Source organism: Aspergillus piperis (assembly GCF_003184755.1).
Source record: "Aspergillus piperis CBS 112811 unplaced genomic scaffold BO85scaffold_4, whole genome shotgun sequence".
Taxonomy (NCBI): domain Eukaryota; kingdom Fungi; phylum Ascomycota; class Eurotiomycetes; order Eurotiales; family Aspergillaceae; genus Aspergillus; species Aspergillus piperis.
Window position 1 is genome coordinate 349,449 of NW_020291594.1, and position 23,614 is coordinate 373,062.

At 49.3% G+C, this 23,614-nt stretch overlaps 10 protein-coding genes across 10 annotated transcripts; 7 read left to right on the forward strand and 3 right to left on the reverse strand.

Annotated features, from left to right (window-relative positions):
• Positions 1-299: 299 nt before the first annotated feature.
• Positions 300-2,987, forward strand: BO85DRAFT_415260 (nonribosomal peptide synthase; the record flags this gene model as incomplete). Its single annotated transcript, XM_025657677.1, has 2 exons — positions 300-758; positions 822-2,987. 2 exons carry the CDS (start codon positions 300-302, stop codon positions 2,985-2,987), a joined length of 2,625 nt encoding a protein of 874 aa, XP_025518086.1.
• Positions 2,988-3,141: 154 nt separating this feature from the next.
• BO85DRAFT_457055 (MFS transporter) lies at positions 3,142-4,652 on the reverse strand (the record flags this gene model as incomplete). Its single annotated transcript, XM_025661487.1, has 2 exons — positions 3,142-4,383; positions 4,443-4,652. 2 exons carry the CDS (start codon positions 4,650-4,652, stop codon positions 3,142-3,144), a joined length of 1,452 nt encoding a protein of 483 aa, XP_025518087.1.
• A 2,567-nt stretch (positions 4,653-7,219) lies between these two features.
• Positions 7,220-8,038, forward strand: BO85DRAFT_366920 (kinase-like protein; the record flags this gene model as incomplete). The annotated part of the gene is made up of 1 exon (XM_025655800.1): positions 7,220-8,038. One exon carries the CDS (start codon positions 7,220-7,222, stop codon positions 8,036-8,038), a length of 819 nt encoding a protein of 272 aa, XP_025518088.1.
• A 407-nt stretch (positions 8,039-8,445) lies between these two features.
• Positions 8,446-10,281, forward strand: BO85DRAFT_466764 (putative dipeptidase). Its single transcript, XM_025662144.1, has 4 exons — positions 8,446-8,470; positions 8,523-8,871; positions 8,922-9,134; positions 9,191-10,281. Exons 2-4 carry the CDS (start codon positions 8,655-8,657, stop codon positions 10,102-10,104), a joined length of 1,344 nt encoding a protein of 447 aa, XP_025518089.1. The 5' UTR covers positions 8,446-8,470; positions 8,523-8,654; the 3' UTR covers positions 10,105-10,281.
• A 20-nt stretch (positions 10,282-10,301) lies between these two features.
• BO85DRAFT_485328 (uncharacterized protein) lies at positions 10,302-10,765 on the reverse strand (the record flags this gene model as incomplete). Its single annotated transcript, XM_025663321.1, has 4 exons — positions 10,302-10,378; positions 10,429-10,525; positions 10,582-10,675; positions 10,746-10,765. 4 exons carry the CDS (start codon positions 10,763-10,765, stop codon positions 10,302-10,304), a joined length of 288 nt encoding a protein of 95 aa, XP_025518090.1.
• Positions 10,766-11,599: 834 nt separating this feature from the next.
• Positions 11,600-14,756, forward strand: BO85DRAFT_435855 (HET-domain-containing protein; the record flags this gene model as incomplete). Its single annotated transcript, XM_025658550.1, has 6 exons — positions 11,600-11,636; positions 11,915-11,950; positions 12,010-12,221; positions 12,647-12,703; positions 12,831-14,643; positions 14,737-14,756. 6 exons carry the CDS (start codon positions 11,600-11,602, stop codon positions 14,754-14,756), a joined length of 2,175 nt encoding a protein of 724 aa, XP_025518091.1.
• Positions 14,757-16,232: 1,476 nt separating this feature from the next.
• Positions 16,233-19,366, forward strand: BO85DRAFT_466766 (flavodoxin and radical SAM domain protein). The gene is made up of 2 exons (XM_025662145.1): positions 16,233-16,594; positions 16,649-19,366. Exons 1-2 carry the CDS (start codon positions 16,573-16,575, stop codon positions 18,943-18,945), a joined length of 2,319 nt encoding a protein of 772 aa, XP_025518092.1. The 5' UTR covers positions 16,233-16,572; the 3' UTR covers positions 18,946-19,366.
• Positions 19,367-19,509: 143 nt separating this feature from the next.
• Positions 19,510-20,362, reverse strand: BO85DRAFT_517754 (uncharacterized protein). Its single transcript, XM_025664931.1, has 3 exons — positions 20,156-20,362; positions 19,900-20,085; positions 19,510-19,831 (listed from the first exon to the last, which is right to left on the reverse strand). Exons 1-3 carry the CDS (start codon positions 20,271-20,273, stop codon positions 19,704-19,706), a joined length of 432 nt encoding a protein of 143 aa, XP_025518093.1. The 5' UTR covers positions 20,274-20,362; the 3' UTR covers positions 19,510-19,703.
• A 1,713-nt stretch (positions 20,363-22,075) lies between these two features.
• Positions 22,076-22,766, forward strand: BO85DRAFT_221005 (uncharacterized protein). The gene has a single exon (XM_025654698.1). It carries the CDS (start codon positions 22,268-22,270, stop codon positions 22,637-22,639), a length of 372 nt encoding a protein of 123 aa, XP_025518094.1. The 5' UTR covers positions 22,076-22,267; the 3' UTR covers positions 22,640-22,766.
• BO85DRAFT_220994 (uncharacterized protein) lies at positions 22,617-23,177 on the forward strand. The gene has a single exon (XM_025654696.1). It carries the CDS (start codon positions 22,740-22,742, stop codon positions 23,037-23,039), a length of 300 nt encoding a protein of 99 aa, XP_025518095.1. The 5' UTR covers positions 22,617-22,739; the 3' UTR covers positions 23,040-23,177.
• The last annotated feature ends 437 nt before the right edge of the window (positions 23,178-23,614 follow it).

A 23,614-nucleotide genomic window follows, 5' to 3' on the forward strand; every position in this document is an offset into this window, starting at 1 on the left:
CAATTGCTTCAGAAAGCTAAAGCATAGCTAAAGAAATATACACGCAATTGAGTATCGCGGCGATGCGCCCAGCCTGTACCTACGCGTTCCCGCCTTCCCCCTAACTGCATGCAAGGAGATCAGACAGGGGGGCATAACAGCCGATATTGCTTAATTCCCCCATGGAGGCGCCACAACACAAGGATTCTTCTCGGTAACTTTTTCCTCTTGTTAGCCTACTTCTATCCTCTCGTTTCCTTTTTGCAAGTATCCATTTTGTTATCCGTCAGCAAAATTGGCTTCCTGACCAATCAATCGAAATGGTTGGTAAGGTTTTGACCGCACCATGTCGATTTCCCAGCCTCTCTCTTTCTCCCTCTCCCCAGAAAGGTCGAGATGACGATGCGGTGCATACCATCAATATCACCCAAGGGGATACCAGCATCTCTCAATGGGGCTCTGATCTGGGACCTAGACTCCGTGTTATCTGGGCCATCATCCTCTCTGTATTTGTCCACGATGACAGCGTGGTGATGGGCTACGAAGAATGTGCCAATTCTCGGGACTCGTCATATCTCTTGCAGGATTGCTCGTCCGTCTACGCTACTACATTTGATCGTGAAGACGACCTGACCACTCTAGTTGGATCGGGGCATCTGTTGGAGACTGACAGCCATGACCCGCGGGTATATAACACTGGGGTACTACTGCTCGACGGAAGGAATGGGAGGAGTGACCTGACTGCCAAGAATGGTTCTTCGCCAACAGACACCGAGAGAGTGAGTATTCCAATCTCCGTACCAAATTAAAGACCATCATGCTCATAATACCTTCCACTCTAGTGCGATCTCATCCTTGGCGCAAACCGGGGCCCTGCAGGACTGCGTCTCTTCCTGCGCTTCCGCACCGCATACATTTCAGAAACAATGGCCGGTCATATCGCCGACGCTACCCAGGAGATCCTGTATTCAGTCCGCCACGGCTGGCAAGGCAAGGTCAAAGACCTGAATCTCCTCTCCCAGGCCAGTCGCGATCAAATTCTATCCTGGAACACCCAGTCGCTAGAGGTGAGCCAGCAATGCCTCCCGGACCTGATCGACCGTGCCAGTAGCAAGTACCCCGACGCCATTGCCTGCTGCACTATCAACGAGCAGATTACCTACCGCGAGCTTCAGCACTTCTCCACAGCATTGGCAGCCCATCTCCTCTCCGCCGGCGTGTGTCCCCACACCTACGTCGGGTTGATACTTGACAAGACCATCTGGTCAGTGGTCATCATTCTAGCCGTACTGCGCACAGGGGCAGCCTGCATGCCTCTGGACAGCGCATTACCTCCCGCCCAAGCTTCATCCATGCTCCGTGAGGCCAATACATCCGTCATCCTCACCACCACCTCGTCCTCCAAACTCGAACCCCACTGGGTAGCCATGGCGCCCCAAATGCTGGAAATAACCGGACACCTAATCCAGCAGCTACCAAAGAAGCCCCTCCCAGCGCCATCCGGACATATATCCCCCACTCAACCAGCCTTCCTCATGTACACATCAGGCAGCACCGGAGCCCCTAAGGGCGTGGTACAACCGCATCAAGACATCGTAACATGCGTACAACAGATGGCTCAAGCACTGCAACTACACTCCGGCACCCGATTCCTCCAATTCGCCGCCTTCAGCTTCGACCTCAGCTGCGTAGAAACCCTATGCACCTTATCCCGTGGCGGATGTGTCTGCATCCCAGGGAACGACGACCGACTACACCGACTCGCCGAGACAGGCACAGCACTCCGCATCAACACCGCATTTCTCACTGCCGCCGTGCTAGCCCAGGTCCACCCGGACGAGATGCCCACGCTAAAGACCCTCACAGTAGGCGGGGACGTCCTAACCGCAGAACAAGTAGCCCTCTGGGCACCCCGAGTCGACCACCTCAACGTCAGCTACGGCACCACCGAAGGCATCATGTTCGACACGCTGCACGCGGACCTCACTACCCTATCCGACCCCCGGAACATCGGTCGTTCGTTCGGCCCACGCACCTGGATCGTCGATCCAGCAGACCACAACAAACTACTCCCCATCGGGGCCGTCGGCGAACTAGTCGTCCAAGGTGGCCGCCTATCTCAAGGCTACCTCCAGAAACCAGAGAAAACCGCCGCCGTCTTCATCGACGCCGCTGTTTGGGCACCAGCACCGGCTCCAACAGCATCCCGATGCTACAAAACCGGAGATCTGGCGAGGTATCTGCCGGATGGCTCAATCTATCTCCTCGGCCGCAAAGACCGACAGGTCAAACTCCGCGGCCAGCGAGTAGAGCTAGACGATCTGGAAGCTCGGCTGAAGCAGGCTGTAGATCTACCGCGCGGTATGGTCGTAGCTGATGTGATCATCTTGCCTGATCAAACGAAACAGCTCGTGGGGTTTGTCTACGATGACCGGCTCACTAAACACTCTGCTGCTGCTGCTGCTGGGGCGCTTTTTGGACTCCCCACGGCAGTTTTCCAAGCCCTGATGCGCACTATGGTCCAGAAACTCAAACAATCTCTCTCATGGCTCTTCATCCCAACATTCATGTTCCCACTCCTGTACGTGCCGAAAACGCGTACGGGCAAGATCGACCGCACGCGACTTCGACAGGCTGCGGCTGGGCTGGCGCAGCAGGATCGTTTGGTATATGCGGTGCCGTTGGATGAGGGGGCAGTTGGTGAGGACGATGCACTCGTGAAGGGGGAATACAGTGAGCAGGTGGGTTTGGTGTGTAAGTGGTATGCGGAGAGTTTGGGCGTTGGTCTTGCTTTTGTTTTACCCAAGAGTAACTTCTTCCATTTGGGAGGGGATTCGATCAAGGCTATGCGGATAACGCGACTGGCGAAGGATGATGGTTATGATGTCACGTTTCGTGATATCTTTAATCATCCTCAGCCGGTGAGACTGGTTGCTAATGTGCTGGTGACTGGTTCAGGGACGGATGGTGAGATGATGACGATGGCGATAGCAACAGCAGTCCCTTAAGGATGTAGTGGTTGGGGATGGAAAAATTGACTCTGTTGGTTTATACCATAGATTGTTTGAGTAGAATTAGACAAGTACTAATATACAATTTTGCTGCTACTAGTAATAGCCTGGTATCTAGTAAGGATTGACGCGATTCGCACCTAGTAGTACTCTATACACGAGAGTACCGCACCATCTCCCTGGCCAACTCCAACACATTCCATCCCGACTTCTCCTCTGCTCTCACCTCCACCTCCATCACCTCCTTACACATCCCCGCTGTATGAGTGACAGCTCTCTGCCGCTGCTGCTGCACCTTCCACCCGCGCACCACCCATAGACACAACGCCGCTGCTACAAACACCATCCCTGCGAAGATCTGCACCTGTCGATACGCCTCCATTCCCTGTTCCGGTCGTCGCAGTGCTTGCGCAATGGCCTCTCCTGCTGCCCCGGGTCCTACCAGCACCAACCACAGGATACTGAGAGCCCCAGGTAGATCCTGCAACCCGATCACCTCCACAAACACGGGGGCCACTGTAGCGAAGAATGTTCCCGAGACCATGCCTCCCATTACTGCGAACAGACAGCACACGGCCATACTCCGAGCGGGAATCCAGATAGCGAAGCAGAACACCGCACATACCAGGGACAGAGCTGTCGCCACGTTCAACCGACCCAGTCTGTCACTGAATAAGCCGATAAGAGGCCGGCCGATCCCCTGTCCCAGGTTATGTAGCGCGCCGATGACGCTGCTCTGGCGCGCGGTCAATCCGATCGAGATGGCAAAGTTGGGTAGACTGAAGTTGATGGAGACGAAGCCAAAGGTGCTGAAGATGGCCCAGCCGATAAGAAGCAAAAACTCGGATTTCTTTAGCAGTGGAAAGTTAAATGCGACGTGACGACTGGCGGTGGCTTTGTTGCGGTCGCGGAGGAAGGCCGCGCACACGAGGTTCACGACCAAAGAGATGATGGCTAATGTTCGGAATGTCCAGGGGAGACCGAGATTCTCGATCATCGCTTCAATCCCAAGGGAGTAAATGAGACCACCGGTTCCGGCACCAGCGGCGGGAATGGCGTTTGCAACGCTGCTCTTCTTGTCGAACCACTGGGGTGGAACGCCAAGGTAGGTCATGTAGATGATGCCCATGCCGACGCCGAAGCAGACGCCCTCTGTAAGAAAGAGCTGCCATACGCGGGTGGTGAAAGAGGCGAGGATCAGTCCAGCTGTTTGGATGATGATTCCCGTGATAATTGTCGCGTGGGTGCCATATCGGCGGATGAGGAACACGGTGACGGGTGCCATCAGGTAGGCGCAGCCGATGGCGAGACCGCCGATGAAGGCGTAGGCGAGTGAACTCGTGCCGGGGTAGATGTTGTTGTCCATGTAGTAGGACAAAAAGACGCCATAACTCTGGTGCAGTTAGAAGATCTGTTGCCGTCTGGCTAGTAGCTCTACTGCAGTGAACTCACCCCATTGATACCCCAGGTGTGAACTTGTAGCCAGAACACGCACGCAACAATCACCCATCCATATCCGCCATCTGGGGCGGCATCGATGTCAATGCTCGCCTTGGGATTCGTGACCGAATCGTTGCTTTCATGGTCGCCATTGTCCGTAGAAATATAGTCCTCGGATGACTTGGTGTTTGTTGTTTCTTGGTTCGTCTGAGTTGACTCCATCGGACCTGGTGATAAGACAGGGGATAATCACCAAACACAAGAAAAACCAAGCACTTTCCAAGTCCCAACCGGAAAATTTATATAACACATCCAACGCAATGGGGGAGCACGATACACGCACGGCATTCTAGCTATCAATTCTCCCAAGGCCAAAGAGAGCACTACCAGCGGGGCACTGGAATGCGGCCGATCCCCAACAGGGAAGAGTGCCACGCTGGGCAAAAGCTTTCCCCAACTCCGATCAAATCTCGACCCGGAGAAATACATGATCTATCCATCGCCAATTGCAAGGGAGGTTAACAAAACGGGTTGCTTGCGCAATGTACCAAAGTGACCGGATTTTCCCAGGCCTATCTTGCCCTTGTTGGTGATGCGGTATGGGATGCGAAGAATGCTGCTGCAAATCCTCCATCTGGAGTAACGGCATCCCTTGCGTGACTTGCTCGTTCGGGGTGTTGATCGTCCGGTGGAAACCAGATGATTGAGGATGAAACGGTGATCAACTTATAACGAGGCACCAACGTGTTCTGTGGATGATCGCTGGAAGACGATCTTGTTGGGGAGCTTAGCAGGAGTTTCTGCTTATATCAAGGTACATCATCTTTTGGGTGCTTATTATGCAGCGTTGCCCAGCCTTTGTTGACTATGAAGTCATCACTGCAGCCTGGCGAGAAAAATGCGACGATCTCCACTAGTTGTTGAACCGGAAAAGCATCGACAGAAAGACCAATTGGACAAGTGGTAGTCTTAAGTCTGGCGATAAGACGCCACCCCTAGATGCTGGCTGGAATGGTACCGTGATGTCGGTGGCGGGGACAGGTTATAGATAGCTCACGCTGTGTACCCTGAAGCTAGAAAAGGACTTGTAAGGTCAGTCTGAAGTTGGAAACTGGTTTGTCTCGATCAAGTCGCATGATCACTGGCTAAATAGGGGTTGGATAAGCTGCATAAGCTTTTGGCACGGATAGTTGGATCATGGGTTTTGGTCAGCGAGATGTTTGTTGAAGGAAGGGTCGATCTGAGATGACGAAGAGAGCTTCCCCGGCTGTGGACCATGTGCCTTGGATTCGCTGGATACAATTTCCCTGATAATTGCGTACATTCTAGCGGCGCCGCCATCTGCCACTATTACTAACCTTGAATTACATCTTCGTATGCTCTAAAATCAGTCTCGTATACACGCAAATTCACCTGATATAAATAAGAAAGATGGGTGTGACAACGGACATATTCGAAAATATGCCACTACCATTTGGATATATATGAAAGAAAATGCTCATGCTTAGCTGTCTGTCCGTATAACTGTTTCCTCCAATTTCTACCACCATTTAGAGACTGGCAGCTCCCGTTAGCGTCTAGAGATAAAAATGAGGGATCATCCACCTCGATGTCTTCAATAGAGAGCGACGGAAATTGACGGTTCACATTTCAATAACAGATAGTGTAGGAATCTAACATAACCTTCCTAGACAAGACGACTCGATCTATATAAAGACTCTGTGCCACGATTCTAACTTGATTTGGACACATCTTCTCCACAACACGACACTATCAATAGCATTAGCTCTAACCAGTCCAAAAAGGACATCCTACACCAATGGATAATACGTGCGAGGGCTGTGTTGGTGGTCTAGAATCCTGGGGCTGTGGGTGTGAAACTCACCATATCTACAAAGAATACGAGAGTTGCACTGCTTCCCCAAAGCATAAATGCCATGAAGTAACAAAGGTATCCTGCAGTAATCCATATGGGCTTGGTTGCAATGAACATGATGGCAAGGATGGCTTGACCACTTCGTCGCATGAGATAGTTGAAGATCGAGAAATTGCCTGTCCACTCTGTGTTCATCCTCCCGGTATGAGCAAAATGATCTTGAGGCGTGTAGAAGATCCGAAGACTAATAATACCTAGACGATGGTGATGAGAAGATCTCGCCTGATAGAAGCAGAGGACTCAGGTTCTTTACAAATTGGTTTGCTCGGAGGAACAAGAAAGAACAATAATAGTCTGTGACTATGGGTGTCAATGAGAGTCTGGGACCATCATGAGAAGCCATCTTTGTGGCAGGTGAATGTTGTAACATCACCAATGGCCCTGAGTCAAACTAACTGACATCTTACACTTATGAGGCCCTTGAATACTGTTTAGCAACAGCCCATGACTTCACTCACAAGAGACGTGCTGCCGCCAACATCGTTATGGGTTTGTTGTTAGCTTGATCTTTTGCCTATTGTATTTGCAATACAAAACGCTCTCTGTCTACGTTGTTATATTGTAGCTATTGTAGTGGAATCTATTATGTAGCTACTACTGACACCCTGGCACCGAATAATGGTTACCTACACGAAGAATAACTGGAACAGAGTTTGGTGAATCGATACAAATATAGATCAGCACGTGCACCCACATGTACAGAAAAAGGAAGGCACGTGTGGCTATTGTTTGTGGAGTCACTCCACTCTTTGCTCTACCTCAGGGTACAACAGAATAATCTGAGTCTATTGCTTCTTGTCTATACCCGACAGCGATAACCCAACCCCCCGAAAAAGCACCGCAACTCAGAACTATGAACCAGCCTGAAATAAGAGATTATCGGGCGTACTGTCCTCCTGGAGTCAAGCGTGTGATTGCGTCAGGTGGAAGTGCATGGATAGGAGAAGTTGATGAGACTACAGTCTTGAAGTACCCTCTCGCGCCTGATGGCACAGACATAAGTCGGCTCGACACAGAGAGACGCCTCCTCGAGATTGTCGGACCTCACGAGCATATCATCAAAGTGAAAGGATGCACAGACAACAGCTGGCTATATCTAGAGCGTGCGATCAACGGGAATCTAGATGACTACTATCTCAGACCAGCACATCCACATCCACCTCCATCCCTCGAGCAGAGGCTAAATTGGTGCCAAGAAATAGCCGAAGCAGTTGCGTGGGTTCACAGTAGGGGAGTTATCCATTGTGATATACAGCCCAGGAATATCCTTCTGGATGAAGGGTTACGCACGAAGCTAGCTGACTTCCAAGGGAAGCATTTGTCAGAGGATGGCACTGTGCTTCTTGATGGGTGGAGCGGAGAGCCTTGCAGGTTTTATTGCCCTCGTCGCGACCCCTTTGACGCGGATGTGCAAACAGATCTCTTTGCCCTGGGATGCACTATCTATTTTATTATGATGGGGCATGACATGTTTCCTGACATCGTTGATGGAGAAGATGCGTGGTTTGAAAGAGTCGAGCATAGGTTTGCATCGCAGCAATTCCCAGAGGATACGCATGCTTGCAGTGAAATCACTCGCAAATGCTGGCACAAGGAGTACGACTCTGCCGATGATTTGCTTCTGGATTTGGAGGTTATCCGAGAGGAATTATTCGGCGCTGACAGTTGTTGAGCACGCTAAAGTGTCTGCTGCACAAGATCAACTTTGAGACAGCACTCTATAGCTTTATACAGGAATGCTCATCTCTCATGTTGAAGCCAAGCCGGCGTTTGTGCCAAGTAGATGGCAACGGCACCTCCCAGGTCTGTCATCAATGCAGATTTATACTAGATAGATAATCTTGACTTGATACCTCGGTCACTTCATGAGCATTGTAGCATAAATCGACCATTATGTGTCACGTGACCATTGTACCCTGCGGTACCCGCAACGAGAAGTCCCAATGAGCCTATTCGGAACCTTTCTATGGAAACATATGCGACAAATAGTCAGCTGCGATGCTCACAAACATAATGACTTCAATTTGTTGAGCAGAAACATTGTTTCTAAATGCTGCTGCTCATCCAGCAGAACATGATGTGATCGGTCGCTTATCAATACTCCGTGAGCTAAGCCAGAATCCTGCAGCTGCTGTACGCAAGTTGACTCATCGGAGGTCCGGTTATCTCCCCGGCGATAACAACGAGCTTCATCCATCCCCATCCCCATCCGCCATTTCAATATCAACACACATCGCTCGCTACACCGGGAAAGCGCGGGTTACACAACCCCTCCTTCCCTTCGCACAATGGATTCCAAACTAGATCTGGAGTCGTCGCGCGGCTACGCAACCTCAGCTGCGAAGCCAAAACCTCACTCTTCTCTGGCGCGCAACATGGGACGCGTGCTTCTGACCTTTGTTCTTGCGTGCGTTTTGGTCACATTGACCAATGCGCGCCGATGCACTCACCCACAACCCGCACAGTCGCGAGTGGACAAAATTCTGTCGGAGACCCCGTTGATAGGCGAGTAGCTTGGTTTGAATGTCTACAATTGCCTTATCTAACGACTACAGACGGCCACGATGATCTACCCATCTTCATCCGCGAGATTTTTGGCAATCACATATACAGCGATGATTTCAGAATTCCCTTCACTGAGGGCAATTTGCTGGGGCACGTCGATCTGCCACGCCTCGCTGAGGGCAGAGTTGGCGGCACCTTCTGGAGTGTCTTTGTAGAGTGTCCGAAGAATTGGAGCGATTTCTCCGACGCAACCTATACAACGAGTACGTACGATAGTCACGATACCTCCGTGTATTTCTTACTAATGTTTTTTATTCAGGTGTCCGCCAGACTATTGAACAGGTAGATGTCATGTTGCGCCTGCAACAAGCCTACCCCAATGTCTTTTCCGAGCCACCCAATGGGACGACTGCCCTTCAAGCCTTCAAGGAAGGAAAGATCATTTCCCCGCTTGGGATGGAGGGCCTTCATTCCATCGGTAATTCCCTAGCTCACTTGCGAAACTTCTATGATCGCGGCGTGGCATATGCAACTCTCACTCATAACTGCCACAATCGCTATGCTGATGCAGCGCTTGTCGAAATACCCGGCGGCATCAAGAAGGCAGACCCGGTCTGGCACGGAGTGAGCAACGCCGGTAAGGATCTTGTCTTCGAGATGAACAGGCTTGGCATGATAGTCGACTTGTCTCACGTTAGTGTGGACACTATGCGGGATGTCTTGGGCGCTGGAAAAGACGATTGGGCTGGTAGCCGCGCTCCTGTGATGTTCAGTCACAGCTCCGCGTACGCAGTCTGCCCCCACCCCCGCAACGTCCCGGACGATGTTCTGGAGCTGGTCAAAAAGCGTAACTCGATTGTAATGGTCAACTTCTCCCCTGACTTTATTTCGTGTACTGCTTCTGACGATCCGAATGGCCTGCCTGAGTTTGATCCCGAGCATGCAACTCTGGAGCACGTGGTGGACCACATCATGTACATTGGAAACTTGATTGGATTCGATCATGTTGGATTGGGAAGCGATTTTGACGGTATACCTACTGTTCCACGCGGTCTTGAGGATGTGTCTAAGTATCCGGATTTGATTGCTGAGCTGTTGAGGCGCGGAGTTAGTGATGAGGATGCAGGCAAAGTTGCTGGCGGGAACCTGCTGCGGGTGTGGAGAGATGTGGATCAGGTTGCCCTTCAGATGCAGGCGGAGGGGGCGCTCCCGGTTGAGGATGAGTTGTCCTGACTTGGGGGTGCGCATAATGCGGGCCCCTCGGACTAGTATCACTGCATAAACATTCTTTTACGTAGAGATAATCGGGAAATAGGCGTGGCAGATAACAACAAAGAATTATCAAACTACTAGCCTTGACATCAAACTAGCTAGGCACCCCTCAAGAGGACCAACGTCACGTAAGCAAGCAAAGTACAAATAATGCTACTTTAATAGTTGATCAACCACGGACATCTCTTCGTATGCCACTGTCGACATAAAGCGCACTTGAAAGCGCCAGGAGCGGCTACCGCTGTATTCAGTATATACTATAACATCTTCAATCAGAGATCCTACCGTGCAAGTAATCGAACTCATCTGGTCTGACGGCCACAGGGGGGTTAGAAATATGCTGGAAGGTGCCTGAGCCCGAGCCAGATGTCGAGGAAGACTGCTAGATCAGTGTTAACATTTACTAGTAGATGAGTACAACTTAAACGTCTCACGTACAGGCTCTTCCTTGTGGACGTCATGCACTGATTTCTCTTTGTTCGTCTTTGAGCTGTCGTTCTTGGCTTGAGGATTAAACTCTGGTAGTTCGGGGCTGGGTCGTATGCTAGTCAATAATAAAGCGATTGAGTAGAATCAAGACAACTAAGTGACTGCTCACTTACGGTTCCACTCCTGGTGCCATTTTTGAAATCTGCATTAGTGAAGAGCTAGCTCCTGAGGGACATCAGAGGGGCTTATGGAGTATAACCTGCTACTACTTGTCAGTATTGAATCATACTCTTGGCGCTTGCCCATTCACGTCACCAGCCGGAAGCTGTATCGTCCCCCCAAAAAAGAAGCATCAGATGAAGGGCGGGCATGCCAGCAGTGTAACCCTGGACTGTCACTCGCTGATGCATTCATTTCTGAGATGGTCTCGGTTGTGATGTTCTATTAGTTCTGATACTGATGAATGTTCACCTGAGTTGTACTACGTATGGCTTATCCTGACCAAGCCCGAGTCGAAGATATCTGTGGATCGCAGAAGAGCACAGGGAAGCGAATCTATTACCTCGAACATGGCTGTCGGCATCTACCGAACAAAATAAATCATGGAGAGAATGTATCATAAACGGCATCACCCGGCTAGAGCTGATAAAATGTTAAACATGCACTGAGCAATAGCCCATATATTCCCTTGTGTGTGTGCTACCCAGGTATTATATCATGGGTGCTTGGGATTCACAGATCAGTTGTCAATTCATATGTCATTGGAAAAAGAGAAAAAGAATAAAAGGACAAGAGGAGGATAATGAATCGCGTATATAAAAAGTATCACTACAATTCGTGAATATCAGGATAGACATGGACCTGTCTATAGAACCAGAATATAGGGAGGATCCAACCCCTGGGGTTTATAAAAAGCCTATAACTCGGCATTCATGGCTTCATTATAGTATTCAGTTGTTCAAGTTTAAAAATTTGTTCTCATACATTGCTGGATGCAATGATCGTCTCCACTTTATATATATGCTACATGTCGCAGTCATCAGTCTTCCGCGCCATTGAAGAAAGTACTGTTAAACTATCAACATGGACTAGTGGAAGAGCTACAGTCATCTAAACTGAGAGAGTCCAAGAAGGATTCTCAGATCGACCTCCATACCGACATTCGGTTTTATATACAGCGCCGCCGAGCAATATGACTACTTGTATACCCCCATTTCGGCTTCTTGTTTGTTCGAAAAGATGCTGATATAGGCTCTAGGAGGTATTCTTCGCGCAGGACACAACTGTACATTGGACCGCCTTTTACGAGTATACTAGTAAAATGTTAATACAAACATACTAGGAACTTCCACCACCGCCCCCGTTACCCCCGAGAACTGTATGATGACGCAATTGGGGAATGGATACAAGGAAGACAAGTACTGATTTAATGGACAGCCCTCACCTATTGCACTATCATCACGCTCTCCAACGCCTCCACCTCCGTCACCGGCTACATCTTCATCAGGTGCTCAATTGCCTTATTCATTTGTATATTGAAAGCACTTTTATGGGATGCTAAGAGAGGAAGTATCAATGCCACTATTAGCCTCCACAACCTCCAACGCCTCCTCCGCCTTCGCCTCCGCCAACCACTCGCCGCCGCCATAGTACGCCATACTAGAAAGAGACTTTCAATTGTGCAGATAGAAAAGTAACAGCAAAGAGTTCTCAGCTAAAAATCGAAACGTCGGCGCATGAGCTACAGTGAAATCGGGATCGCATTTGGCGAAACACATCCATAGGGCCATCAACGCAGATAACAATATCAATTCATGCATGCTAGGAAGCCCGTCGGGAACAAGGACTCTATGGGAATTCGATGTTAAAGACACCCAGTTAAGCTTTGCCAGTATGGCTCATTGACGGTAGCACTTCCGGGACGTCTGATGGGGTTTCATGGTTGCTTCTCAGACCCATGAATGCCGAGTTCTGTCATAACAGTGACATTACTTATGGGGATACATACAGGTATCAACCCAGAGGCCATATATCTTAGATTGTTTGACACTAATAAAATTTTATATTGTAATAGATCTCTTCCAATATCAAAATTTCTTCAACTCTGATTAGGTTAATCTTTTCGGCTTCGGTCTGACCATCTGATACTGTTGCAGTTGATTTTGACCCTGTCACATGTGGGTGCCTGACCACGTCATCATGTGGCTGTGAGGCTAGGATTTTGTCAGCCTGACTAGATAACTAGGCTGGATAAATAGTTAACGAAGAATCATCTCACAAGTGCTGGGTCAAATTATCACAAGTATTACAAGTTCAACCAGCTTAGTACGAACTACAAAGCGATTCTTTACATCTGTCAAATGGCGCAAGCTTTCACCTATTCTCCTTTGGATCCGTCCTCTAAATGTATTAGGCTTCTTGAATTACTGCCATCTGCACCGTCTGAAACAGTTCGCTGCAAACTACATGTTGTCGACCGAACCTGCTGTCCATCTTACGTTGCTTTATCATATACCTGGGGTTCTCCGCAGAACAGGCAACCAATTGATTTGGATGATATGGAGTTTCACGTGCAAGAAAATCTTTGGAACTTTCTGAGTACCATGAACTTATACCGGAGATGGCAGCTCTTCTGGATCGACGCAATATGTATCGATCAGTCCAGTATCTCAGAGCGAAATCACCAAGTCAACATGATGAGGGATATATATGCCGGAGCAGAACTTACGGTGGTATGGCTAGGCCAAGCCACTGATTCCAGTGACCTCGCTATTAGATATATCGCAAATCCAGGTTTACCAGCTCAAGAAACCAGATCAGCCTTGGAGGAAGCATTACAAAGTCTACTGGAGAAACCATATTGGAGTCGAATATGGATCGTCCAAGAGCTCATGCTCGCAAAAGATGTCATGTTTTACTGCGGCACAAAAAGCTTTGGTTGGCATCAGTTGGCATCTCTTCGCCAGAAGATAAAAACCCATGTCGTGCACCATGATTCATTGGGTATCTCAAAATGTACAGGTTCGGTGATGATCGCGCAGAAAATGCTCTGGGACAACCTTCCTCCAAATGACCAGCACTTACCCCTCTCGGACTTACTGATGACTTACGGAAGGCATAAAAGTTCAGATATAAGGGATAAAGTGTATGCACTGCTTGGTCTTGCTTCGGAAAACTCAGTCCAGGCGAACTACAATCTGTCAGTGGACGACATATATATCGAGGTATTGGAGGCAATATGCAAAGAGAGAAATCCCAGACACCAGCTCTCCACCATCGAACATACGTTACAGGAAATGTTGTGTTTGCCGAAGGGCCTCAGAAGACCACAGATTTTGAGAGGAGATCCTATACCTGCAGATGCCTTTGCAACCAGGGTACTGGAATTACGGCGGCAGAAGCTTGGTGATACACACCCCCATGTTCTTGAAGGAATGGCCAGTCTCGTACAGCTAGACAGTAAGCCGGGCCGACCATGGCTTGCCCGGCAAATCTCAATTGAGGTGTCGGAGATAGTGTGGGAAAAACCTGGTCAGAAACGTTCCAGCATTCATCAAGAAACTCGAGATCTTAGGCCACATCAACCTTGGCATGCCGAACTAATTAAGGCCGAGTACTTAGGAGATAAAGTATTACAGCTGCAACAAGAAGTACTTGGTGAGAAACATCCCAGCACTCTTCAAAGTATGGTAAATCTTGTGTCAGTTTACCATTGGCAAGGCAGGCTTAATGAGGCTGGGAAACTAGGAGATAAAGTGTTACAGCTGCAAAAAGAAGTACTTGGTGAGAAACATCCCAGTACTCTTAAAAGTATGGGAAATCTTATGTCAATTTACCGTCAGCAAGGCAGGCTTAGGGAAGCCAAAGAACTATTGGACTCAATCTTTCCAAACATGGCAAATCTTGTATCAGTATTCCGCGAGCAAGACAAGCTTAGAGAAGCCGAAAACATGTGGGGCGAAGTGTGTGAATGCATGATAGACTTGGTGTTGATATACCGCGGGCAAGGCAAGCTTGAGGAGGCTGAGGAATTCACACACAGAATAGTGCAGCTGGAAAAAGAAATATTCGGTGAGTTTGGTTATCTTTATCTTAGACGCACACATTATCGCGCAAGGCTTCAGTTTAGTTTAGATTAGTTTGATCTCTTTTAACCTAATGCAGCCGCCTGGTTGCGTGTATAGCTATATAGATAATGCTCTCTGCCTGGTATGAAGACTTTCGAGCTCTATAATAAATTTCTAATTTAATAAATAGACAGATCCTGTATAAAGTCCAGAAATCTTTATATAAACAGATATATTTACAGCTTGATATTCTTTTATATATCTAGACTGGATATCTTCAGAATCTAAATCCCTTATTGTTCCTTGTTACTGTATAGTTACTTTTAATAATTCTTTATACAGGGTTGATTCCAAAGCTAGTTATGAATTTAATTATTTAGACAGAATTTATATAAAGAAATATATAGAAACTACCGTGCCCCTTTCTCTGACTGTGATATATATACTTAATCTTGAGTCTAGATCCGGGTTCCAGAGGAGTAAAATTTTCTAGACTTTCTCTGCGTAGATGTCTCCAGGTAGAGTAGGTGTCCGCAACGAAATTTAAACCTGTAGTCCCTAATTACTAAGAAAAGGGCCTTTTATCTCTTCCTGTACAAGCAGAGCCTTCCTGGTGACGTTCTACCACTATGCCACCGCAGGCTTCTTGCAAGGGTATTGGCCCGATAGGGAAGCTTGAGGAAAGTTAAGGAAATAATTCAAAGCATGACAAGACTTATAGGATACTACCTTGAGCAAGACAAGCTTAAAGAGGCTAAGAAAATAGAAAATGGGGTATTATAGCTGCAAAGAGGTTTACTTTATAAAAATCTTCTGATACTCTACAAAGCCTGGTATACCTTGTGTGAATATTGTCAGTAAGGCAGGCTTACGATGGGCAGGAATATGGGGAGGCCGAAGTTGTCCCGGTTGGGGAGAATAGCTTATTGATGTTTTGAATCGACACTAAATTCTGTTGACAATGAATCTTCATATACCGACCTTATCCAGTATCAATAAAAATGGTTGCAAATCAATTTGGTGATGATTTGTATGTCACGTAGCTAGACAGCCTCTTTTCCCACAATACGATCTTTGTTTGATAGTGTTTCTCCTATAGCCAAATTCGGTTAGAACTACTACCATATCTAGCGGTCCAACCATCTACCGTGGATTAGCTATTCTATGATTTAGCAGTTATCAGTGCATCACATTGATTTTGAACTTGTATGTAGAATCTCATGTTATCAGAAATAACTAATAGGATCAATCTCATTGAACTACGAATGAGAAGCATTGACACTATCCGGAACAACTCTTGTGCCCATACATATATGGTATATTATTAATACCCGGGAGCTCAGCCAAAAGGGCAACCATCCCATTAATCTAATACAGGGATATCGGAAATTGGTATCACCACATCTTACTCTTCCTTTCTGAATGGAACTCTTATTTGAAACCAAGCCAAACCTGTAATCACATCGTATTAGAAATAATATAATATATTATTTCTACTTTTCTAGATACAAGATCTCTTTGGCTCAGATTCTTGAACACACTCTGCCAAAGTACCTTCCTTATCAGGCAGTTCAGTGCGGGAGCCAATCAGAGGCCTCGCCGCTGGAGCCAAAAATTTCCTCGAAAATCCCGAGGAAGTTCATCCATCCTACCCCAGAACTACTCACTATCAAGCATTGACCTCTATCTCTAGAGAAGGGTCTGGACTGTATTAGTCTCATCGATTTCGGTCCTTGCGACTCGCCTTCGCCCAAGTACCGATTCAGTCGGTTACTGCGATGTGTCCCCAGGACTCCGTCAACCCCTCCCAGAGTGCTCCCCGCCCATAGGTACTCTATCTGGCCCGCCTCTTTGAGCCTTCACGCCGCCACAAGGGGTCTCAGATCCCACCACTGTCACACGGAACTCGTTTGTTTGTCTTGATACACTAAACATGGAGGCATCTGCAAACGAAGGTAGTTTTGCTCGTCCGTTGCAGCCTCACAAGCACTAACAGTTCATCTTCATAGGTTTTTTGGCCTTCTGGCATTCCTACCGCTTGCCTCTTCTCCTCGCTCTCGCTACCCTTGTCGTTCTCGTTCGCGCTTATCATAAGCTGCAGCCCAAGTCCAAAATTGCTACTGCTTCCTCCATCCCGTCGTCGCCTCGCAGCCATTCCCCGGAAAAACGTGAAAAGACCATTAGCCAGTCTACGGAGAAGGATGTAAAAGCCGACTCAAAGCGCTCGGTCGTGGAGAAGGACGCGTCGCAAAAGCAGGCCGGTCCGAAGCGGGTCACAGGAAAGAAGCCACTAAAGGTTGCTGGTCGGCGTAGAGGTTCTGACCATGAACCCCCTGTCTCCTTCATTCAACCTATCATCTTCTTCGCTTCGTTGACCGCAAACACCGAGAGATATGCCCAAGTTTTGCTGGAAGATTTGCGTGCTGCTGCGCGCGATCGGGCTGATCCTGAAAATCGGGAACGAGGCCTCCTTCCCCCCCAGATTCACGACCTGTCCTATGTCGATTTCGACGACTACTTCATCAGCGCCCCGAAGCCCCCTTCGACTTCGCCAGGAACACGCTATGTCTATTGCATGCTGATCCCGACTTACAACATCGATACCATCTTGAACACCTTCCTCGGTCACCTCGATGAAACTCATCATGACTTTCGCATTGATACTGCACCTCTGTCTGGTCTCGCTGGCTATTCTGTCTTCGGGTTTGGCGACAGAGAAGGATGGCCTACCGAAGAGGAAGGTTTCTGCTCACAGGCCAAGGAACTGGATCGCTGGATGGCGAAACTCACAGGCAGGAAGAGGGCCTACCCTCTTGGTTTTGGAGATGTCAAGAGCGACGCAGATTCGGCTTTGAAGGAGTGGTCCCGTGGCCTACAGGATATTCTCGGTGATATTGTCGAAAATGGCGGCCTAGGTGAAGGTGTCCCCGGTAGTGGTGATCCGCTCGAAAGTGATGAGGAGGATTTGGACGACGAAGGTTCGGACTCCGACAAGGCAAACGGTCGGAAGAAGAACAAGAATCAGTCGGTGGTCGACCTGGAAGATATCAAATTCAGTTCGGACGCTGCATCCGGATCCCCTATTCCAGTGGATTTCACTACGGGTGGAAAGACTCCTGCGCCCGCCACTGAGAAAGAGATGGTGCCCAAGACCTCGCCCACCTATGCCTCTCTGACTAAGCAAGGATATACCATTGTTGGTTCGCACTCTGGCGTCAAGATCTGTCGTTGGACCAAGTCCGCCCTGCGTGGTCGTGGCTCCTGTTATAAGTTCTCGTTCTACGGTATTCGCTCTCACCTGTGCATGGAGGCAACCCCTTCGCTTTCCTGCAGCAACAAATGCATCTTCTGCTGGCGTCATGGTACCAATCCTGTCGGCACCACTTGGCGTTGGAAGGTGGATGATCCGGAACTCATCTTCAATGGAGTCAAGGAAGGTCATTACAAGAAGATCAAGATGATGCGTGGTGTTCCGGGTGTGCGTGCGGAGCGATTCGCCGAGGCTATGCGGATCCGTCACTGTGCTCTCAGCTTGGTCGGCGAGCCGATCTTCTATCCCCATATTAATCGTTTCCTGGACATGCTGCACAGCGAACACATCTCCAGTTTCCTTGTCTGCAACGCCCAACACCCCGACCAGCTTGAAACGTTGCATCGGGTGACGCAACTCTATGTCTCCATCGATGCTAGTAACCGCGAGAGCCTACGTAAGATCGATCGGCCTCTGCACCGCGACTTCTGGGAACGTTTCCAGCGCTGCTTGGACATCCTTCGGGAAAAGCGTCATTACCAGCGGACGGTGTTCCGTCTTACGCTGGTCAAGGGATTCAACATTGACGATGAAGTGATTGGATACGCTAACCTGGTTGAGAAGGCTCTGCCTTGCTTTATTGAAATTAAAGGCGTGACTTACTGTGGTACCAGCACCAGCGCCGGAGCTGGACTGACAATGCAGAACGTTCCTTTCTATGAAGAAATCCAGCAGTTTGTCACTTCTCTCAACGCAGAACTAGAGCGCCGTGGTCTGAAGTATGGTATTGCCGCCGAGCATGCTCATAGTTGTTGCGCGCTCATCGCGTCCGAGCGGTTCCACGTTAATGGCAAGTGGCATTCCCGGATCGATTACGATAGGTTCTTCCAGCTCTTGGAGAAGGAGAAGGCCGACGGTACCTCGTTCACGCCGGAGGACTATATGAGAGAAACCGAGGACTGGGCGCTGTGGGGTAACGGAGGCTTCGATCCGAATGATGAGCGTGTCTACAGGAAGGGCAAGAAGAAGGCCATTCAGGCTGCTGTTGAAGCCTAGGGATGATCGGCCTCTTCACATGGTATATATGCCTATACATGGGTTGGGTTCCATAGCAGTTCGACGGTTTGCCCGCGAGTCTCATTCTATGACGCGACCAAAAGCCCACACTCTTGCCGAGACCCCTTCTCATCAGAGCTCGACCTACCAGCAGCGTGCCGAACAACGCTGCTTCACCAAGATGCGAAGTATCGCCCCACTGGTTACGGACTTCGTTCGGCGAAAGACGAGCCCAAGTTCCCCGTCCATGGACTCTGCCCCAAACCTCGTTTCACAGTGCCCGAGCATTCCGTGCCGCCGTTGTGAGGCCCACAGAAACGCTATATACGAAACGATAAGGCTAGTAGATTTCATTTATGACTTCCTGTATCTAGTTAAAATTACGAAATGACACATGTCAAATGACGTTTTGTAGCTCATGATCATACGAGTTTTGCCTAAGTGGGTTTGTTCTGACAGCTGTTGAGTATGGTTTTGTATGGCCGTTTCATATTCCTTTGTTCCAGATGTCTTTGCAAATGACCTTCAGATCATTCTCCTAACCTCTAAAACTGCTATACTACAGGATGTCATGGCTTGGCACTTCTCTTCCTCAGGCTGTCTTTGGCCGTGCATTCTGGCTGGAGCCTAGAAGAAGATCCATCGGCTGGGCTTTCTGTCGATCTGCTCCTAAAGGCTCTCACCCAGGAACAGTTCGGGCTAAACAAAATTTCGTACTCGACTGACGCGCCGGTGGATTGGTCGCCTGCGTCGGCTAGTCATGCCTGTGGGGAACGATCCGAAGAAGGTGGATCAGCAATCAGTGGGGACCACTTTCTGAACTGCCGTGCAGGTACGACTGCTCCAAACATATCGTCAATCTCGCTGGGCGCCCGATCTTTCATCTCTGGCAAGTAAAGCCATGTTCCCACGAGGGCAATGGCCGAGAAGCCCGCACATACAAAACGGTCTTACCGCGCAGGGCACCCTCATCAGGGTTGGAGATGTACGGCAAGACGAGGTCGAAATCGACGCTGGAGAGTCCGGCAACGAACCAGCCCAAACCTTGGGACTTGGCCCGAAGCCGCAGAGACGATGCTTCTCCACCGACAGCGTAGGATGCTGGCCATGCACCAATACCGCAGGCCGTGGTTACCGTGACTAGTATGATTCCCGTGTATCTGAACGACAATTGGCTTTGGTTATTGCTTATCATTTGCAGACAACCTACCAAACGCTAATGGTTCCGGGATGCAGCCGGCAATCCCTATGCCTATCCGAGTGAGGATCGAGACGCTTAAGCTGACAATGATCAGAGGCACACGGCCAAATATGGACAAGGTCTGCATGCTGATGAGGTTAGCTGCATCCAGCACAATCTTGTAAATTGTCCTGCGGCTATAGCGCCGAAGAGACCGCCAAGGGGGCTAGCTACGTCCCATAGGCTCAGCCGTAAGGACGGGATGATGAGTGCTCCGTTCAATCGACGGCCGAAATCGCGTCTCACGAGGTCAGAGATGCTACGAAGACACAACTCGAAATAGTGCTTACTGGAACTCCGGAATGGCGGAAACATTTCCCACGATGACTAAATTATACCCATAGCGCAGGATACCAGACGCCAGTGTTACGCAATAACCAAGATCTTGGGGTAATGTTCGATAGCCGCCAAGAGCGATGAGGAAGGTGTTCCCTGCGACGAGAAAGGAACATGTTGCCTAGGAGGAACCTTACTATTCCTTGATAGGAGCATATGCCTGTGCGTAGAGCAGCGGTCAACAATCGTACGATTGATGGCATGATATCCCCTTTTAAGTATCAATGCCGCGGCATGAATATACTCCGGAAACTCAGGGCCGACCGGGGGTAGTTGCCTGTACCTACGTGAAGTTTGCACGAGGTTGGATGATGAGTTCGGATGAGGTCCTAATTGCATAAACCCATGCCTCCATTGGATGCGATCATAGCAATTGGTGGGCTGAGTAACCCGGGTATGCAGCCATCGGTAATGATGAGTGCATGCAGAACTGTGTCGTGACATTGATCTTATTCTGACAACAGTCACCTGCTGTAGGGGACTTGATCTGTCCGACAGAATGCGTGACACATCATGGACCTGCAAATTCTGGACATCGGATGAACGGAACAACGAGGTGTACCAGCAGAGCCAGGCCGCGACTTCGTAACATCACTGTCTCTTTGGCATAGATTTGCGCCTGGTCGGTGTAGGTCACTCCGGCCAGCCTGGGCCATAAGCAGACCGACATTCCGTAGACTAACTGATGCTAACCAGGTTTAGATATACTTGAGCTTGAGCACGTTGAATTTCCTGTTAGGGGGATATCCGGACGGCATCATATCAATACTCTGTTGGGCATCAAGCAGTGGAGAGTTCGAAAAGGGTCCTGTGAGCCGCCATTCGGAGACAGCTATGAGCTTCGCTCAAAGATAGCTGACTGACAGAGGACTTGGATCGCGAACATGCAGACTTAGACGGCAGTCAGTCGCTAGCTTCTCGACGTGAGCCGTCCTCAGGGGATGCTCATGCTGCAGAAAATTCTCCTAACCGTGCTATAACAGCGGCAATGGGTTCATCCTAGCCGTCTTCTCCTTGCAGGGATACGAAAATTTAGGCTGGTTAGTCACTGGGGATCCCTTGAAGAAGACCAGTCAGAAGACTAGTCTCCAAAGCAGAAAAAGCAAGACAGGCACTAAGTAGCCGATCAGGAATGTTCTAGGAATGCCACCCATCCCGCCAGTCCCTGTCCGTTGCACGTGCCGAGATAAAGACGAAGATCAAAAAAGCAATTATTACAGGCGGACTTCAGGGGGGAAGGAGTTCCTGCTGCACCATTGCTTACTGTTTGTTTGTTTTGTGTGTATGGCGAGCTGCGAGGGACTTTTGCCTTTCTGGAAACGGTTTCCGATCGACGGAGATTGCGGAACAACCCTGGTCTAATACGTTACCGGGCTTCCGCGGACTTGCGAGGGCTACGATCCCGTGAGAAGCATTTGGATTTAATTTGGATTTTGCTTGTTGCTGGTCGGCTGTTTTGTGTGCGGTGGAACTCGGATAGTGGCAGCATCTGATCTATCGCAGTCAATCGTCTTGGTCGTTTCTTTTTTGGAAAATCCGCCACGTGCTGCGGACGCGCTCGGACAAATGGCTTCCATGTGGCAAGATGGTCTTCTCCTACGCAGGCCTGTGTGTCAGTGAGATGAGGATTACGTTGGGACACATCATGGCCTGTCGATGGTGAAACGGCCAAACTGGATTTCTAGGTGACAGGCCCTTCCTCCGTCAGGGACCAACGTCAGCCAGCAGTCAAAGAAGGTCCACGCAATGTGGTCCCCATATATGTGCCGGTATTATTTTCCTGTTATCTTTTCTGGGTCGGGTTCACATGCCAGACTCAGAGGGAACAATGGCCTTGACTGGGGATCAGCTCGGGGACTTCTTTCTAAAATTAACGCCAATTTAAATTACACTTCGGCATGCGGGCCTGCTGTCTGCAGTGTGCTGCTAGTCGACTGCTCTTGCGTTCTATCAATCGCTCCATCGACCTTGTTAGATCCGCTTAGTGCTCCTGTGCCAGGCATTTTAGCGTCCGCGACTTTCCTCCAAATGGGAAAAGAAAGTCAAGAGGCTACCGTCCGCCTGGGACCTGCACAAAAAGGAGGGAGGAGGGGGGAGGGGCCCATGCAGGAGCAGTAAGATTGCTCACTGAGATGATCCTGCATCCTGCAGTCGGAGTCAAGCCCGTATTCCGTCGGGCTAACTAAAGGCAGACATCAATCTACTCGGGATGAAATGAATGGTTTCTGGCATGAGTGGTCGATGTAGCTCAGTGTCAAAATCAAAACATACTGAAGGGATCCACACAGAGCATTCAACACCGTTGGAGAAGCCGGCTATTGATGCATGCCGCATTGGATCTGAGCGACAGTCAATAGTGGCAATTCCTTTTGATGGCTGGAGATTTCATAACAAATTATTTGCATTCATTCAATTTGTTGTTTGCCATCCGTGCCTCGAGGCGGGCTATCCCCACCCTCCGGATGGGCTTCCGTGCCGGCGAAGGAGACCCGGTGAAGCCCTCATTTTTCCCAAATAGCAGAGGATCTGCTTGAGTCGTGAGGCTGTCAATCTCTGACGGGGCGGGGATTTCGCTACACAAGATGTCTGAATTATTTGGACCGTGACTCCTGGAAAGTTGGAGGGGTTTTTTTTCTCATTCTCCTACTGTTTTTTGTACTTCTATTTTTGCTGGGAACGCGTCGGTTAAGCAACGCGGTTCCTCTTCTTCCCAGCCCCTGGTTTCAATCCACCGCAACCACAGCAACTCCCAAGTGCCAAACCAACAACCTAAACTCCCTACCATCCATGGTTCTACCCCTCGCATTCGGGGACTCCCTGCCCATGACAGTTAGAAAGGGACGGCCCCTGTCCCGATAGAGTATAAAATTTCTGCACCGTCCCTGACTCGTCCGTCGGGGATGCTTCCTTTCCTGGTGGCAAATCCGACCGAAGTGGATCTACAGCACCACGCACCCAATTGACGTCCACTGATGCACTGAAACTACCGACAGGCTGGAGCAGCATCTCCTCCACCTCCAAATTCAGACTAATCGCAAACACGCTTAAGAAATCAGAAGCCATTCACAGACGGGCCCTGACTCGAAGGGAGTC

Excerpts from the sequence above, each read along its gene's own strand:
- BO85DRAFT_466764 (XM_025662144.1), top strand. The coding sequence starts at position 8,655 with ATGGATTCCAAACTAGATCTGGAGTCGTCGCGCGGCTACGCAACCTCA. Across the intron at positions 8,872-8,921 it reads GTCGGAGACCCCGTTGATAG|ACGGCCACGATGATCTACCC; the intron begins GCGAGTAGCTTG and ends TAACGACTACAG. Across the intron at positions 9,135-9,190 it reads CGACGCAACCTATACAACGA|GTGTCCGCCAGACTATTGAA; the intron begins GTACGTACGATA and ends TTTTTTATTCAG.
- BO85DRAFT_517754 (XM_025664931.1), bottom strand. The coding sequence starts at position 20,273 with ATGCAGACCTTGTCCATATTTGGCCGTGTGCCTCTGATCATTGTCAGC. Across the intron at positions 20,086-20,155 it reads CCCGGAACCATTAGCGTTTG|TCACGGTAACCACGGCCTGC; the intron begins GTAGGTTGTCTG and ends GAATCATACTAG. Across the intron at positions 19,832-19,899 it reads TGATGAGGGTGCCCTGCGCG|AGATGAAAGATCGGGCGCCC; the intron begins GTAAGACCGTTT and ends TTTACTTGCCAG.
- BO85DRAFT_221005 (XM_025654698.1), top strand. The coding sequence starts at position 22,268 with ATGTGGTCCCCATATATGTGCCGGTATTATTTTCCTGTTATCTTTTCT.
- BO85DRAFT_220994 (XM_025654696.1), top strand. The coding sequence starts at position 22,740 with ATGGTTTCTGGCATGAGTGGTCGATGTAGCTCAGTGTCAAAATCAAAA.
- BO85DRAFT_466766 (XM_025662145.1), top strand. The coding sequence starts at position 16,573 with ATGGAGGCATCTGCAAACGAAG. Across the intron at positions 16,595-16,648 it reads GGAGGCATCTGCAAACGAAG|GTTTTTTGGCCTTCTGGCAT; the intron begins GTAGTTTTGCTC and ends TCATCTTCATAG.